This window comes from Boleophthalmus pectinirostris, unplaced genomic scaffold (assembly GCF_026225935.1).
Source record: "Boleophthalmus pectinirostris isolate CB_2022bp ecotype Guang Dong unplaced genomic scaffold, ASM2622593v1 HiC_scaffold_8, whole genome shotgun sequence".
Lineage (NCBI taxonomy): Eukaryota > Metazoa > Chordata > Actinopteri > Gobiiformes > Gobiidae > Boleophthalmus > Boleophthalmus pectinirostris.
Window position 1 is genome coordinate 29,120,931 of NW_026571515.1, and position 19,301 is coordinate 29,140,231.

The 19,301-nt window shown below is 36.3% G+C and overlaps 1 protein-coding gene across 2 annotated transcripts in view; it reads right to left on the bottom strand.

Annotated features, from left to right (window-relative positions):
• Window positions 1-532: 532 nt before the first annotated feature.
• The window catches only part of LOC110164451 (N-terminal EF-hand calcium-binding protein 1-like), a 33,442-nt gene continuing 14,673 nt past the window's right edge, over window positions 533-19,301 (bottom strand). For both annotated transcript variants that reach the window (XM_055166285.1, XM_020929487.2), the window contains exons 3-12: window positions 13,447-13,555; window positions 12,433-12,458; window positions 12,005-12,102; window positions 5,771-6,029; window positions 5,211-5,290; window positions 4,227-4,280; window positions 4,024-4,136; window positions 3,078-3,155; window positions 2,877-2,968; window positions 533-2,276 (exon numbers count right to left, since the gene is read on the bottom strand). In XM_055166285.1, coding sequence (XP_055022260.1) covers window positions 2,245-2,276; window positions 2,877-2,968; window positions 3,078-3,155; window positions 4,024-4,136; window positions 4,227-4,280; window positions 5,211-5,290; window positions 5,771-6,029; window positions 12,005-12,102; window positions 12,433-12,458; window positions 13,447-13,555 — 941 coding nt within the window. In that variant the 3' untranslated portion in view covers window positions 533-2,244. The remainder of the gene's footprint in view (window positions 2,277-2,876; window positions 2,969-3,077; window positions 3,156-4,023; window positions 4,137-4,226; window positions 4,281-5,210; window positions 5,291-5,770; window positions 6,030-12,004; window positions 12,103-12,432; window positions 12,459-13,446; window positions 13,556-19,301) is intronic.

Genomic DNA, 19,301 nt, shown 5'->3' on the forward strand with positions numbered 1-19,301 from the left:
TGCTTTGGAGCAGCATAAGTAAAATTTACCTAAGCCTGCAGTACTGCATTTTTCATGTATTAAGACTACATGACTTACTACTTAACAAATAAATACAACACTACTTTCATTTTTAAATTAGTGTTTGAACTGCCAAAAAATGTGCATGGCATTTGCATTGGCAACATATTAACTACAAACCAACTACAAATTCCATAGTTTGTATCTGTAAGCCCCATCTCACTGTATTAAAAAACAAAACAAAATTAAAGCCTGTTGAGGCAATGATGGCCCTCACCCTGGCGCGCATGCCCCCAAACATGTAACCAACCAATCAATCTTCTGTCAGGACTTAAAGACTAAAAGAAACATTGGTTTGGAGCAGAGTTACTTTGTTACTGGCTTGGGCTAAAAATTTGGTATCAAACCAATAAACAAACATTTGTATATAATCAACTTTATTCCATGCCAAACAAAAAGAGCATTCACATTACACCTTTATTTTATTTGCAAATAAATAACATAAATGACATATAATGACAAGTTTGTTCATCACGCAATTTCATGGTCGAGCTACAGTCACCAAACAACACAGACTAACACCTCATATCTCTCACTCTAACTGTACACCTTATCTTTAGTATTAACCTAATAGCTTCTCAAAGTGTGTACACTGTGCCTTTGAACCTTCCTGAACACATAGATTAAAATAAATAATTGCTTGTTTTAATAATTCTGGCTATTTCTTATAATTATAATAATATCTCGCTACATTTGAATTCTTAATTTATACAATACATTTTATACTTTTACTATTTTAATATTTTAATACACGATCTACATAAAATCTCTGCCTTAAATCTACTTTCTAATTAGGTCCATTTATCTGTTTCTCTAAAGTGCTGCAGTGAAACACAGATAAATAAAGTTTTCTTCTTTTGAATGTTTACCATGACATGTGACCCTTCAAACAAAAAAGTCTTAAGTAAAAATAAAGGTTTGAAATAGCCAACAGTTTCACATAGAAGAAGGGAAATGCACTACTTCTCATTATCTACTGAACAGCCAGTGATGGATAGACAGACTGTTACAATATATACACTAAGATGAAAAAGAAACTAGCATTGATAAAACCATGCATTTAAAAAATCTTATTGTGTTACAGGAAAATGTCTGTGCTCTCAAGCTAAAAACAAATACTAGTCGTGTTTTCCTATTGTTTTTCAAATGCAGGTCCCATTTTGTTTTTGACATTTCTGTGCACAAAAGGCTATTCACCAAAATGTTTTTATCTGTCGCACAGCTGAACTAGCTGGTTTAGTGAAGGAAATTTTATATTGGTAATTTTGGTTCAAGCTAGGAAAACTTTCAGCAGTCAGTTTGACATCTAAAACTTTTTCAATATACTGCCTTTGCGGGCTTGAGGACAGGTTTAGCTAATATATCGCAGATTTGTTCACCTGTTTTATGGTTCATATTTCAGTACTTACTCAGATTATCCACATGAAACAAAAACTTCAATGTCTTCTCTGTCTGCATAAATGAACAAAAGCAGATTTATTCTCAAGATAGCTTTAAAATGTGGTGCCATTATTCAGCAACAAACATGTGATAGCTGTGAGCCATAAGATTATTATAGCAAGTTAGTGGAGCGTAAGTTTGGATATTTCTTTCAAAAACAGTGAATCTTCCACAGTCACATAGGCTCCTGTCCTCCATTTGAAATAATGACATCAAATTATTAAAAGTGAACACAACCCGTAACAGTGAAACTAAAGTGATCTCAAGTCTCAATAAAATGAAACCTATTCAGCCAGTTCACTCTATGGGTGTATTACTTCTGGGTTTAGTCCTAGTTTATTGCACTTTTTTAGTTTGTATGTGTAAGACTGATAAACCTAAAGGCACACTCTATACTTTTCTTTTAAATCTGTAGATTCGTAGATTGTGTTATATTAAATTAACCACACCAAACTTTTTTATTTAGTTAAACATGTTACATTTGTTGGGGACATTTGAAGTTCTTTGTGTCCATGGAAACACGACTATACAGTAGAACATCCTGATGGCTAGTATTGCATTACCTCCGCTCTTTTCACTGTCTATCTGCTGATTCATCCGAGCCACATCTTGTTTTATGACCCAATTCCAGTCATGCCGTGAGGAAAAAGGGATCTCAAAGAAAGAAAATACAACAGAAAGGAGGAGTAGAAGTCTCCTGTTGGTTCAAGATGTGCCCAGATGCAGCCTCCAATCTGGGCTTTGTCAGTTGTTGTTGTTCATGATCCACCAAGAGGCTGAAATGAAATAAACAGATAATAATGTTTGATGCACAAAAGCCTGTTGTTTTACTGATGCCAGCCTCATTTTGGTGCAGAGTTACTGTTGTGTTGTTGAGTGAGATGTATGTGTGTTTTATGTAAGTGTTGATGCTTAGAAAAATGTTAAAGTAAAGTGCAGTTTTCTTCTTGACCCCATGTGTGTGCAAAGGTTCCAAACTCAGAAAACAACAGTTTCAGATACTCGCCCACGTGTGACTAGGCGTAAGACTATGCATCTGTGGAGTGGAGTTGAAGAAAACATCCCACATAAATGCATATTTTTGCACACATAACAGATGTACAAAAATAGTTTTAAGTCTGTAGAAATAAGCCATCACTATCCATTATTGCACAGTGTAAAAAGCTGTAGTTTGGAGACACTGCTCTCTAGAGAGTAATACAGTCTAATGGCACAGGTAGGAGACATAGGGCTTTCTTTGTCTGTCTGTGGGACCAGTCTGCTGCACTGTTATCATATGCCTATGTCTTTGTATTAAAACATAAAACAGAAATGTGCAGATTAACATAACATTTTTTATGGTTGTAGGTAGCTTTATGTTCAGTTTAATTTCATACCTGGGAGCAGCATTGTAGACACCATCTCGGGCTCCTCCAGTGAGTCGATAACACAGCGCTGGAAAGTCTTACTGATGGGCGACTGCAGGTAGCTGAGGGCAAACAATCATTACAGCTACTATTGGCTCTCTGCCACACAAAATCACTTCAACAACATAACAAACCAGAATCTATTTTTGGAATAAGCCTTGTTGATCCTACCTCATCCAGGAGAGACGGTCTTGCCAAAACTCGTACATGATAAAGCAGGATCTGTCAGGTAGGTTTTGGATGGAAACGCTAGGAGACAGAGACGAGAAGAGAGACATTATATCTTTTGTTTTTGTTTTGTGGAAATTGGGGATTTGAGGAGCAGACAGTTATGAGTGCCTGTTACATCTATAGCAGTGGTTCTTTAACTTTTCTCACCAAGTACAGTATTAACCAAGGAAATATTTCGCCTTCTGAGTACTATCAGGTCCATAACTGAACTATTTTAGGTCTAAACTGGGCTTAACCAGGTGGGTTTAAACCAGGTATATACAACTGTGCAGTAGGACTATACATCTAAAGGAGGACCAAAATGTGTATTAAACAGAAATTTAATTTAGCAAATATTTCAATGGAATCCACAAACCACCAGTAGTAAACACATCACAGTTTGAGAAAAACTGATCCATAGGTACTGTAATTGTTTTTAGCCTTATTATTCAAATATAACATGTAACGTATTTAGATCACCATGTTACAGTGTTTTAACCTGTAAGTTTAAATTTTTTTTGTGATGCTCTGAGTCTCCCCTCTCTTTGCTCTCCGTGTTACGTTACTCCCCCTTCAGAGTGCTATCACAGCACAATTGTAGTGCATCTTGTTAATGAAATTACTGCAAATCATATCAGGTTGTACAGTTTTGTATAATGGTTTTGTATATATATTGAACTGTCAAGTGGATGCATGGATGATATAGGCCTATGGGCTGAGCATTGCAAAGACTTTTACAGCTAACCATAAGCTAACCACTGAAGCAGTTAATTTAATTTAACAAAATATCAACACTGTTTATGTTTTATTTTAATATAGCATAACATGCAAAACTTGAATTTCCCTCAGGATGAACAAAGTAGCTCTCTCTCCCTCTAAAATGTGGTCTGTAATGTCTCATACGTACTGCAAGTTTTCTGGTTGGCTGCTGGTGGCTTCTGTGTAGATTTTTAGAGCTTCTTGAAACTGGTCAACCTCTTTCTCCTTCACTGACATTTGTCTCTGAACCAACAGGATGTTCTGAAATAAATAAAACCAAATTGTAAATGTGAGACTGTTAGCAATGAGGAAATACAATGGGGGTTTTATTTAAGCAAAAAATACACTCACTGATTTGTACGTCCCCGCTAATGTGTCTTCTTGCAGAGGTTCAAGTTGTGGAGTCTGCCAAAGGAAACATTTATATTAAAGAAAACTACTGCTGTGTCTAAGCTGATGAAAGTGCATATCAGATACATGATATATTCTGAAAATATACAGTAAGGATATAAAGAAATTCATAAAGCTAAACAGGTGCATGTAGTAAACAACAGTCTGACTGATATCTTGTTACACAGTTATGATAGCTCTCCACTAATGTGCAGGACTGTGAATATGTTGTAGTTATAGCTAAATATTTCAGTCTATGTTATAAAAATAAAAATTGGCAATGATATAATAGCATATTTTGAAATATTTTTTGTTGATTTTTTTCATAGTACATTTTTTACATTTCACGCCGTCAAAGACTCAAGGTTTCAAACGATGTCAAGAACAGTTTGAGGGCTCGATCTGAAGAAGCTGAGTGTGTACAGCCTGAGGCAAGTGTGAGAGGCAAATACTGAGTACACTCCAAAGCAAAGCTAGCAGCAAACAAACATATACCATTAACAGAGCACATAAGATTCATATTATCCTTGTGCAAAGCAATCACTTGAAGAGTATAAACTTGACAATGTCATCTTAAGGACGGATGCAAATATGTTTTCACTGTTTCATTGCTTTTCGATGTATATCGATATAGGGACAATTTAAATATAGGAAAGAGCTCAAAATTGAGTCGTCACACATGGAATTTTCAATTAGCCTAGAGTTAAACCAACTGGATTATAGTGTGATATATGTATTCACTAGTAGTGACCCAGCAGTTTATCAAGTACTACCACAGGCTCTTTTTTGACTTTTTCATAGTTTTGGCTAATGCATCTCTATTGACATTTTGTACATTTGCAGAAAAAATGTGGATTTTGTCATAACACCCCATGTTCTCCAGTATAATGCTAGAACCCTATTCACTCATTCATTCTCTCTAAAACCTCTTGTCTGAGCACACACCTCACAGTCCAGTTTGTCAACGAGCTGCTCAAGTCGGTCCATCTGAGAGCCCCAGGGGTTCTCTGGCTCCACACTCACCCCTGTCCAGACAGAGAGAGTGAAGCAGATTCATGAATATACACACAAAGTTAAAACAAACAAAAACAAAATAAACAAAACAGGATTATACAAAAAACAACTATAACTGAACCAGCACTTTAACTATACAACAATAATAATAGTCTGATATCAAATTACTCATGCTGTGCTCAGTACAGTGGTTATGTATAAGACAGAATGAATGGTATCTGAGACAAAGCTAAATTTACAACGATTGTAACTATGGCTACTTTCACATTTGTTTGCAGTTTGCACACATCGAAATTGGGACTAAACAAGGAATAGGAACTAAGAACTAAACCTAGACTACACCAAGACAAAACCAGCACTCGTCCAAGACCAAACCAAGTCTATATCTGAACTAAATGAGACTGAAATCAGACTAAAACCAGCATATCTGGGAACACACTTTAAATTGGACACCCTTCCACCAAAACAGTAAAAATGTTTGTGTTCTGTACCTGTGGTGAGCATGCCGGAGTAGGGATCAGTGGGGGACAGGCACATGTTCTTCTGGATGCGTCTCCCAGGGCGTTTGTTGTTCTTCAGGATGGGCAGATCTTCAGGCTTCCTCACCACCCTCCGGCCTGACCCGCTCTGGTCCAGTACTCCGTCCATGGCACAGTCTAGGGACGACTGCAGCGACTGCAGCTGAGTGGAGGTCTCTCTGAGCAGGAAGCGAGTCACAAACTGCCCCAGCACTGATGAACCCTGGTACTCCTAAAGACACATATGATAGGATACGGTTATTTGTTATAGTAATTTAATAGCAAAGGTGCTCTAGATACATTTTTTGCTGAGAGTCAACCACTTGCTTGTCTCCATGAAGATGTTATTGTTTTTCCCTGTTCAGTAGTATGGCATTAAACTTATCTACATAGCATTTATTTTTCTACAAGTGTTTTTATTGCTCAAAAATACGTCAAAAACATGCATTCTTACTGTATATGGGGTTGCCTATCCACAGCTCTAGCTTGCTTGTACCTTGCCCTGGTGGTGCTACCTATCTGTCTCCATGGATATACTGTAAGTCAATTTAGTGCCATAAAGTGGAACATTCCAAGCAAAGCTATAACACTGCCACGAAGAACAACAATTTGTGAACCTTCTGCTTCAGGCTGATGGGGGAAATCTGTGTGCTTGGAAGAAACGCACCCCAACGCTGGTAGAGCCTGGGAATTGAACCAGAGACCTTCTTGCTGTGCAACTGGAAGTCATAGAACTGCTAGAATGTGTAATTTAAAGTTGGGATACTATAAACCGAGTAACTGCTCTGTTTCACAAAATCAATATGAGGACCACTTGAAGACACTTGAGATGAACACTATTATATATTTATTTTTCTCAAAGCAGCTATTTCACAAGGCAACAAACAGACAAATCCTGCTTTACTGCTTCAAACTACTCTTTTCTTACACACTGCACTAAGTCTTAAACATCATTATTCTAGTCAAGTATTCCCCAGCTTCGGGAAAATTCCTGGTGTTAAAAATGTCACTGCAACTTAAGTTCATAAATTCAACACACACAGAGAGATAATGGTGTGTTTGCCTCCAGTAGAAAGTGGTATTATGATAATGCATTATAGTCTGGCACTGTTTGCACACACCTCCAGCACACAGAAGCATTTAAGCAGTCGGGCTGAGTCAGGACAGCAGGCAGAATAGTTGTGTTCTTGGTATTTATCTATTTTTGCAGATAACAAACTCCATGACCCTGTGTGAGAAATAGACCTCAAGATAAAGTGACACGTACAGTTTGAAAAATAGCACCAGCGTTTGATGGAAACCTGATTTCTTATTTTCAGGGCTGTTTTTTGTCGTCAGCAGCAGAGAGACAGCACTACATGAGTAATGAACTCTGGTGCTATCGACTATCTGTCCCCTGCACTTTTCCCCAAACAAAAGATGGTCCACTAAAATAAAGCCTTTTTTGTTATGTAATCATAACAATTTACACCTAAAAGGTACAATACATCTGACACATGTTTAGTTCTAGTTTTATTTTAGTTCAAGGTGTAGGCTACTATTATGTATTTTTTTCTGGTGGAAGATCTACCACGTGCTTGTCTCCATGGAGATGTTATTGAAATGCATTTAACATAAATCTACCATTAGTTTGAGTCATGGGTATTTTGATTGATGTAAACACCTGTGACTAAAAGTATAACAGTAACATCTCCATGCATACAAAGAGGCAGACCTTCCACCAGAAAAGTTATCCAGTGCACCTTTAATGTAATACATTTTTCAAAGCTCTCAGGTCTATCAGGCTTATTGTTGTTTTTGCCCAAATTCAGTTCCATTCAATGCTTTGAAAATGCATTAGGGGATCATTGTTGTTTTGCACATACAGTTTCTCTACTATTTACATTCTTGTGCAATTTTAGCACCATAAATGTAATATAATCATGTACAATATCTCCAGGTAATATTCCAAGATTCTGTGGCTCATCCTGCTATAGGTCACTCTTATCAGCGCCAACTGAACATAAAAACAGTCATTACCATGGCTGCGGTCTGGATGGGGGGTTTTAGGAACAGCGGTAGTATGTCATAGTATGTAGTATTGTGGTATAAAGGTTAAACAACCTTTATACCACAATGACTCCTATTTCACAAATTATATGTCATCTACTCCAACATCCTTTTACCATACCTGACAGAGAACTCTCTTAGACGGTACAACGCTGTTTTAAGGTTGCTTTACTGATAATAAAAAATATTACAGAACAGTAATTATTAGAACACATTTTTTCATGTCACCCACCCCTAGCAACCATTATTATCCAACACCATCTCTACACAACCAGAGATGATACTGCACCATTTTTACATTATTTTATCAGTAGTTTTCTCTACTGGGTTGAAATCAGCCAGCTGCTTTTAAGTTTTCATGCAAGCCTGATAAATATTGAATCATAAACCACTGATGCTGCTGTATAGATGATATGATAAATTTTGTACCTAAGGGTGAAACAGTCACTCTGCACTTTTTGTACCTTACTATTCTTGTCATGTTCCAACATCAGTAAAATTGCTGTTAACCCGATTTCATCTGACTAAAGCATGTTGTGGCCCACAGCCAAATACATTCACTTATAACCCCAGAGCAAGAGTTTATCTTGAGCACAGCTATAAGATCTCTGCATGAGCTCTCCACTGCAGGGGAAGCAAAGCACCCTCTCCTCCTAATAGCAACATCAAAAATGCATGAGATGTAGAGGGATGGTGAAGCCATATAAAATGGGAAACAGGAGACAACAGAAGAGAAGAGAAAGCACGAGGAGAAAGAATCAACAAAATGTCATCACTTTTTTCCAGCAATTGGCAATCTGATGGATCCCACTCTAAAGAATCCTTGAATCTTTGTCATCTATAACATAGGTCTGGACTATACATTCACGGCATTTCTCACTATGAATTTTGAAGAAGAAAATGGTTTGAAAACTACAAATACCGCCATAAAGAGAAGACTTGATACTAACAACTACCGACCTCTGTCACTATTAAAACTCCTGGAAGAATGATGGATTACATAATCTGTCATGGAAAATCAGATGTAACCCAGTATTAAAAACTGCATCCAAATAAGGTATATCTTGACATTCTAGTTATCTTTCACTGAATATAGGGCTATGTTTCCAATGTTTTGCTGTACTTCATTGGAGCATACCAGTGTCCCCCTCAGCAGCACTGGTGTCTTGGGTCTCTTGGGATAGACTCAACAATTAACACCATCCTTCACATGCCATTCACCTGCTGCTAAATGATTATTGGTATGTGAGAAGTGATTAGCATAACTCTGTTCAAAAATAATTGTTTTTAGTGAGGCACGTTTCATTGTATAAAATTTAGAAAACTTAAAGTAAAGGTTCTGTAAATAATTGCATGGGTAATTAGATGATATTTAAAAGCAACAAATTTAAAGTTTGTATAATAAATGTTAACTAAGTATTCAGTTTGGCAGTGTGATAATAACTACAAACTGGGCAGACATTTAGTTTTTAGTTTTAAGTTACTCAATAGTAAACCTGTAAAGATTCTAAGATGCAAAATTCACGTTCATTCAAAGTATCATCATTGTGACTGTATTTCCCACAAATGACCAAACATCTTATCATGTTGTTCCACTGCTCTTATGTTTACTGAATTTACTGGTTAATACATCTCTGTGAACATTTTGTATGCTTGTAACAAAACAGAATCTGAAAAATCTTGCCTTGATTTTGCAAATAAGGTTTGCTTTTCTATGTTGGATTCTAATGTCTTTGGTCTATTCTGTAGCAAATCCAATTTATTTAAATAGTGCATTATATATATATATATATATATTAAAATGTTCACTAATGCTATTGCTCTCGATTTGGAAAACATCTGCTTTGTGCATCCTCAATTGCAATAAAAATTATATAACATTTGCATATTTCACTTCAGGGCATCTTCCAACAGCCTGTTTCAGGTGGATTAAACCTATTTTCCTCTCTGCCTGGCTCGATGCACAGGGAGCAGAGCTATTGATATGGTCTTAAAAGATGTTCTGAGACATTGATCTTCTGTGTGAATGTTTAAGAAACCATGATTAAAGCCCTGCGTGCCATGTACAGTGCTTGTCCACAGCAAAGCCCTCTAATCCTGTCAAAACACAGGCGCTCAATGAGGCTTCACAACACGGTTTACAATGCTCTAATTAGCACGTTTCATAATATTCCAGCACTCATGGTGGGAACGTGGGATTCGTTAGCGAGAAAATAACATAGAAATAATGCCAGTATCCTCTTTGAGCTACTTCAAAGACCTTTCTTCAAATGAAGTTGCAATAAGATTATAATGATTATTAACAATGTATGCAGTCATGATGGTGAATTTATGATAATATGTGAAATACTGGATTTAATACAAAAAGCCCCAAAAAGGCTATTTCTCATGAGAAAACTGTATTGCTATCAATTGCTATCAAAATTGAAAACTGATCAGTTTAAGTCTGGAGGTAAACATATTTTGATTACGCATCATTTGGTAACAACGACTAAAACCACAAATTATGTTCAGAATTATTGACTATTTTGTTAAATTCCAATATCCATGGGTTTCAGAATGATAATTTTATCTTGTGAATAGTGAAAAGTCCTCAAAATGTCACCAAATGTATTATAGATATCTGATTGAAGGAACCCTTTTTATGCTGGTCCCACTTCTTTAAAAATGAAATTGCATCCAGCACAACAATCTTAAATGATGTACAAGTCCGAGGGTGCGACATTTGTGAGTTGCTTTACGAAGAATAAAGAAAGACTAAAAATAAAATAAAACAACTGGCGATATCTTGGTAAAGTTTAGTCTCAACTTCGAGCTGTAAATGTAATAGTCCTTGTGTTACTTCTGCCAAAGAACAAACAATAATTCAGAGGTTAAAAGATTTGCAGAAGGCAGCTTGGTAATAAAACCTCAGCTGACAAGGTGTTATCCAGCATATACTTTCACTGTAATGCACTTAGGCTTTACTTGCTGGCAGTGAGAAGCTCCAGTGCTGTCATGCATTAGTGTGATTTTACAGCACTATAGGGCTCATGGGTTTTGGGACTTGAGTCTGTCAGAGCAGGTCTCCATGATTCTGCTGCAGCACTGAGCTTTCACTAATGTCAAACAGAGCTGATGGCTGACAGCTGAGCATAAACAACCGTCTCAGTGTATGGTACAGGGGATACAACGTGCCTTCAGATGTTCATAGAGGAATAAACAGGATGAATAAAAAAGGGGGATAAAAACAGCTCATTAGATTCATTCAGAATCAAAAGATCTGAATGAAAAAAGCATAAGTAATGCGTCATAGGCCGATATGTAAATAGATACAGATAATCCCGAAATAAATTCAAAAACATAAACTTGGAGTATAGCTTGAATTAATTTTTGATTGATTGACTGATTATTTTTACTTTGAGCATATGCAGAGCACAAAGAAATGTCTATATTTTTCAGTTTACATTGCATGTACATGATTATGACAAATAATATTATGGTACCTTAAGAAGAAAATACACTGCTCGCTCAAAAGGGAGTGAGAAGAACTAAAAATATTTATTTACGCTCATCCCCATTCAATCTAAGTGCTTTTGCTTACTACGTATAGATCATTAGCTATTAATCAGCTAAATCAAAATTGCAAATCTGAAGGATCATTTTAAACTAATTATGTAGGTAAACCAGAAAATATTAAGCCTTATTTTGTCTAAAGTTTGAGGTTCCCTGTTGTTTTGACCTCAACAAACATGTTCTATGCATAAAAGAACCCCTGAAATGTCAAACAGAGCAAAGCATACAGCAGTGTAAAAGGGGCATTCATAACTTCAGAAAATTTTAAACAAGTTAGTAAGAACATTTTAGATGCATTATTACATTTACTAGTATGCATTACAAACCACATTCACATCTCTCTGAAGAAAAAATCATTCTTAACTTGCCCTCAATTTCTACTCTGTATTATGTAAAACTCCTCCGCCATACATGGCTCTGTCACATTACATTTTTCTACATTTTCACTTGATTGCTCATATGTAAATGTGTTCTCTTGCCAACAAATAAACAAATCTGTCTTACAGTTTGAGCATCAAATATTTTAAGAGAACATCAAATTTCTTACAATATTATAAATGCTGAATACAAATGTGTTAAACCAAAAATATCAACCGCCCTTACCTCTTTAGTTTTGTCCATGGCTTTTAGAATGGCCACGTTGAGCTTTTCCAGTGCAGAGAGGACATTGACATATTCACCCAGGTGTGGACTGAAGTACTCTGCAGTGAGTAGAAATCAGTAACGTGAGCACTTGAAATTTGTAAGAGGTAAAAATATTCTTAACCTGTGTTCAAATGCAACTGTTACAAGAGCTCAGAGAGGCAAAATGGTGGTATCAAATAACAGTTTAATAGGAGAATATAATAAAATTCCTGCAAAACAAAAATCTCAGAGTCAGAATATTTTATACTGTGCCCTTCAAAGTTCTGATCCTTTTTCAGTTTTAATTTGGGAATAAAACCCCCATTTATTTAGATAAATTCCTTCAACAGTTACAAAGTTAAATAGGTAGGACAGTATGTAAAAGATAAGCTTAAACTGATTATTACCTGAGAGCTGGTCAATGTCCAGGTTCCTTAGAATGAGACAAAAACAAAAAAAAGTTATTATTGGAAACACCAATGACGATACAACACATGCCTGGTAAGAAAGAAACTAATACTAAAAGTGTACTCTAACTTTTCAGGTGGAGGATCTGTTGCTTGTTCCCATGGCAATGTCAGTCTGGGATGTTCCACAGTATACCGTATCTATCTCCAGGCAAGCAGGTGATGCTACCAGACCAACTTACAAGTCACGTTTGTGGATAGGTGAAACATTTTTAGCAAATAAAAATACCTTTAATGGACCCATTTAATGCCATACTGTGGAAGATTCCAGGCACAGAAATAACGTCTCTATTGACAGAAGCAGATGTTGCACCCTTCACAAGAAAGTTGCATAGTGCAGCTTTAATTGATGGAATGAAGCTCTAAAATATGTTACAACCAAAGTAGGTAACTGTTTTTTATTTATTTATGTTGTAGACACCTAGCAAATATCTCCAACATAGAATTTCTTTGTTTGAAAATACTGACTGATAATATTCCTTACCTACTGTACATGCTCTGATTATAACACACACTGACTTTGTTTACTGGACCCATCAAACATAAAATAATGGATTAATTTGTTATTGCTAATGCTAAACGATTCTGCATGTAATGTTTACCAATCTGCATGACTCACAGCACCACAATGTATGCACTGACTTGTTTGTTCACATTTGAACAATATTTGCTTCGTAAATAATTCTTTGCTGAACACATTGTGTGGAAATATATTAAAATCCCATCAGATCAGCCCATTCACACATTTCTTTTTTTATCCGTGTTTATCAGTTTGCAAAGAGAGCATTGCAAATTCCAGGATCTGTAGAGGCGTTGTAAACACTTTAGGCTGAATATTGACATCATTTTTATTAAAAAGCAATAGAGGCTTGTGGAGCCAGGGAGGAGCAGAGCAGCCGGAGCCTGCAGATGGCATTACCATTTGGGATAAATCCAGGAGAGGGGGGGGCTTACTCAGAGCGCTGCCGGTCAATGGAGTAATACAGCTCCTGCATCTGGTCTTTGGTCAGGATACCGTCAGTGAAGTAGGAATGAAACTCCTCCATGGACAGCTTACCGTCATCTAAAAAAAAAAAAAAGACAGCTTTATAGTTTTTATCATTTTGAATTGAGCGACTGGCTTGACAACACAGCTAATGATGGAAGGACTGACAGAGAAGTTGATTACATTGACGTAAGGTGACAGAACGGTAAAAAAAATAACCAAGTTACCATGGAAATTTGAAACTGCCATACATATTTCCATACAGATATATTAGCAAAAACAAGGTAAACAAAAGTACACAACCCTGAACTCTAGGCTGGGAGGATGAAGAAAGTTACATCAATTAGATCTAAGACATAAGTTTTTAATTAGATTTTTTTTTTTTATTAACAGTTATTAAAGGATGAAGTACAGTCACTATTTGCTATCTGCAAGAAACAACTTCTGAAGACAAAAATCCACTTTTTACAATAAAATACCTGTAATTTAATAAATGTCAGATAGATCAGTTTGATGTTGTTCGTACTGTGTATGGTACTCTGGCAACAAGCAGGTGACTGAACTTTCACCGTAAAAATTACATGTCGCACCTTTAAAATAAACACCTAAACGACTTTTCATTCAAGGACCGTTAAAGATGCATTTTAACAAAACAAACTGGGTCGAGCTTATAGTAAAAGAGCACAGGGGAAATGGAATTTGTAGATGTTGGCAGCATATTGTCAAAAATTTATAGTACATTTACTTTCTGTTGAAGTACTCCCCTGTACCACACTGCCTCTACAAAACAGTGCTGAATCCCACAGGCAGTAATTTGGTTCATTCAGCCCATTACTGTGAGAGCACAATGGTTTTAATGACACGGTGAGGCTCATAGGAATTATAACTATTCATCACTGCTGTGCTTTTTAATGAGCCCCAAACTCTGCCCCCATTTTATAACACTGATGTCTGTATAGCACAATTATAATCCCTGTTTGAATACCTGCAAAACAATTAATTGACAATTTTTGCCTTTTCACAGGAGTAGAGGGAATATGAAAGCTCAGAAAGTACAAAGGTGGGTGTTTGATGGGTTTAATGATTTGTCTGGGATGGCTTGTGGATTTGAAGACACTTTGCTGGCAGAACTGAAGTCTTTGGAGATCTCAAGGAGTGGTTTTGCAGCAGAGTGAATACTGATGGACCACAGCCAGCTTCAAATCAAATTTTCTGCCAGTTCATAAGAGCAATTTTGAATAGTTTCCAGCAGAAAGGACAACCCAAGGAGAGTCACTGACGGAAAATAATACAGTTCAGAAAATGTTTTGATTTGAGTAAGTAACACTAAGGAAAATGGGATACAAAACTACAATATGTCTCCAAACAAAAATAGTTACCCACGGGTTTTATAGAGGTGAAAAATTTACATTGTTGCCATAACAATTAATAATATATCATGTGAAAAGTCGTCAGTACTCAATATGGCATCTAATCATGAAGATGAAGCCTGTGAATAACAATGAAGACAATAAAAGAGTTTTCTTCTGTGCATATTATACCTGACTTTATAATTGACATTTTTCCAAGTTTAGAATAGACTTTATGCAATTCACATGCCAAAAGCATCTCCAATACCTACACTAGCTCTGGGGCAAACTTCAGACCGTAGACCTGTTACCATGGTGACCAACATGCTACTGCTTCGAGGAGGTGAGATAACAAGACAGGTAGGCCCATACATCACTTCCAATTTCTATACTGCACATTTTGCCCAGTATTGCAGAAAAGGATTGCGTTGTTTTCATTCAGTTTCAAGGCAAAACTTAAAGTTGCACTATCAGTTATGGTATGGCAGTAAACTGATCTAGCTCCACTGAAGCAAGGCCAAGTTACAGGTTAGATCTGTGGAGAGGACACCTCTACATAGATTATTTAACTATAAAGATGTCATTGAATAAATGCAAGATAAATGTAATGCCTTACTGAAGAACATTCTAGGCAAAGCAGAATCTCTAAATGAAGTGAAGCTGGTAATGTATGCCAATTATTTATCAAAACCAAGTTGAGGAACATACACTTAGCCTATCCACTAGAATTAACACAAAAGTCTCATCAACAATAAAAATATTAGTCAATAATTATTTCTGAATTGCAGTGCTCTCGGTCAATCCAAAATGTTAATAAACCTCAAACCTGAATATTTAAGAAGGTAAAAGTGAAGTTTTGGTTTTCTGAGAAGAAAATTTATGTGTGCATTGTGGCAACTACTAATGTGCAGAATTAATACACAACTAAATGAAAAATCAACATTTTCCATTCTCAGTTGTTTATTTTCATCTGTCAGAATAGTAAACAACTCATAAACATTCTGTCATTGTGTGCACAATTATTAGGCAAGTGGTCACTGTATGCACAATTACAGTATCAGGCAAGTGGGTATTTTGTCTAATTTAATTTGGCCAATAATTTGGCCAAGGTAAGAAAGGCTGAAACCTGACTACGACTGAACAAGAAACATAAGCTGAAACATCAAGACTGGGACATGAAATATTGATTTTTCAAAGGTTTTGTGGACTGATGAGAGTAACTCTTGACGAACCAGATGTACGGTCCCATGGCTGGATCAGTAATGGGCACAGAGCTCCGCTTGGGTATGGGCTGGTATTATTAAATATGAGCTTATTGGACCTTTTCGGATTGAAGGTGGACTCAAAATGAACTCCAAAACCTGCTGCCAGTTTTTAGAAGACACTTTCTTCAAGGAGTGGTACAGGAAAAAGTATGAATCTTTCAAGAGGGCCATGATTTTTATGCAGGACAATGCTCCATCACATGTATTGTTGCACTCCTGCGTGATTAGCCAGTAAAGGGCTTATAGATGGAAAAAAAAAAAAAAAAAAAAAAAGACACATCCCCTTCCTCACCTGATCTAACCTCTATTGGGAATTTGTGGGCTCTTCTTAAATGGGAGATTTACAGTGAAGGAAAACAGTACATCTCTCTGAACAGCATCTGGGAGGCTGCTGCACAAAAAGTTGATCATCAACAGATCAAGAAACTGACAGACTCCATGAATGAGAAGGCTTATGACCATTAATGAGGAGAAGGATGGCTATATTAGTCACTGATTTTTATTTAATGTCAGAAATGTTTATTTGTAAATTCTGAATTGTGTACTATTCTGACAGATGAAAATAAACAAGTCAGAATAGAAAATGTTAATTTTTCATTTACTTGCATAATAATTCTGCACATTAATAGTTGCCCAATAATTGTGCACATAGATTTTTTCCTAAGAAAGCCAAAACTTCACTTTAACTTTCTTAAATATTGATGTTTTAGGTTTATAATTATTACACTGGACTGACCGAGAACACTGTAGTTGTTCAAATACATAATTAATCCTCATGAATACAACTTGCCTAATAATTATTCACACAGTATGATTTACTCTCATTTACAGTGATTACTAAAAAAGTCTTTATTTTTCTACAAATCGTATTTTACCACGCAATGTAGGCGGACACACAATCTGCTACACCTCTGACTTTCTCCATCCTTCTTTATTTAAGCAGCTTTTTCCACATTCACACCCAATTAGACACGAGGCTATGAGTTCCAGCGGCTCAGATGGCACGTTATGCAAGTTTCTAGAGAGAGGGAGCTGAACTAGTCAAATGGTTCCTGGCATTTTACTATTTTTACTCCGGTAGATGGCTGTAATCTGCAGAGGCATGTGCTAGGCTAAGGAAGAGTGAGTCTATTGGTATTGAAGGCATGAGGTTGAATGGATGAGCTGGGAGGGTCCACAGCTGAAAAATCACAGTATTTGTCACTGGCCTGGGCACTCAGAAAAAAATACTGACTTTTTCTTGTTCACATTGAAATCAGATTAATAACAAGGAATGCCTTAGTGCCAGTTCGAGCGCAGCATTGTAATTATGTTATGGTTAATGTTATGTTAGTCAATATTTTAAGAGTGTAAAATTATAATAGCTTCTGAAGAAACATGCTTAAAGTAATATAAGCCATATTACACTATTGTGTGATTTGTGTTGTACTGTTGTTTCCTCATCAAAAATCTCCCTGGAGTTGTGTTTTGTTTCATTTACTTCACATGTTTAACAGGCAAACCCTGCATATTTAGGTGATAAAACAAGAAGTGGTCTTTGAAACTCCATGTACACCTTCACTAGAATAATTTGGATAATTTCAACCCTGGAATTGCCATCTCTACTAATCATCATCATCATCATCATTCATGACATCATGAGTTGAACAGAGCATTTCAGGCTTTGGAGATGTAGACAGACTACTCAAACGTGTGAATGAAACAAAATTCAACACTTCGGTATATTTTGGACAAGGCAACAACATTATAATATGGCTTAGCTCACAAGAATCCATTTTATGTAATATAGGACTTTTAAAAAGGAGGAATTTAATGCTTATATAACATTTAGCAAATGGTCATCTGTTGTAATGAATCAGTGTTGGGCTGGTTTGGCTTAAGGTTTGTATCACACACCATAGCTAATGAAAACTCACACACTTTGCTGTTTGTTTAATCTGTTATTATTTCATTGGACTTAATAACAGATACTCATTACTGTAAACAACTAGTCTGTGTGTTTCAGTGTAGCTTCTCCTTCAGACAGACATAAGGCTGTGGCTTACCAGTAGCCTGCCAGAAATGTAAAAGCATGGACGAGTGGAGAAAGGTATTCACTCTCAAAAAACTTTTGTCCAGTTTACATTTCACAATTATCTGTGCAATTTACTAAACCTATTATATTCAGATCCTAATTATGATTGTGGACAGTTCTTTTTATTAATCAATTTAAAATTTACTCCAATGCAGATAGTCATAGGCATTATTATTTCCATATACAGCTTGTCCCAAAATGATAAGACCACACAGTAAATGGATAAAAAGTATTATAGAATCTCTGTCCAGATTCAGCCCAATGCACAAGTAGTGACAAAAAGATCCTACAGGGAAATCCAAGTGTCTATAAGATGGATTGTGATCGTTACCTCAGGAGGACTAGGAACTGCTTTACTCACACAATGACCTCAATAAAACGCCAGTAAATGAGGAGGCATGAATCTCTGCAGGAAATTAGCCTTTCCTCAAGAAATCTGTTAGCAACCAAAACACCAGTAATTATTAATGAATCTGACACTTGAATTTTTCAACAAGAGGAAAGCTCGATGTGCTGCATTCGAGGACCACTGGATTCCGAGCATCTGTTATGGAGTAAAATGACTGAGGGTGATTAAATTAAAAAGAACATTTTGAATCTGACATTTTCTTCAATGAGTTTCAAGTTACCAAAAAGGCCCCAGTCATGTTATTTCTGGAAAAGCCTGCAGTAGAAAATAACTGAGATCTTGGGACATTATTTTCAGATGTAGCGCTCGTCTGTCAGCTCAGCCCTGTCCTGCAGCCATTTTGTCCCAATGCAATAAGTAAATTCTGCTGCGGTGCACAATACAGTTTAATTAAAATTTAGGGCTGTGACAGGCCTTCTACACACAGTTACTGTGTATAGAAGGTTCAAAGGGTTTTACACATTTGCAAAATAAGGAATTACAAGTCTACTTTACTGAAAATATAGCAAAGTGAGCCAACCCTTTGCAATAATTCAAAGCGTGAAGCTCAACATTAATGGTAAATTTACATCATATCAAAGAAGTATAAGAGCAACTAGTTAGGAGAAGTGGCTTTTTACTGAACCAACTATGTTTCTTATGGTGTATTGTGTTATATTACTGCAATAACTGTTACTACTACTATAACAATTTAATTATTCTGGTGTTTATTGAATATCACTAAATT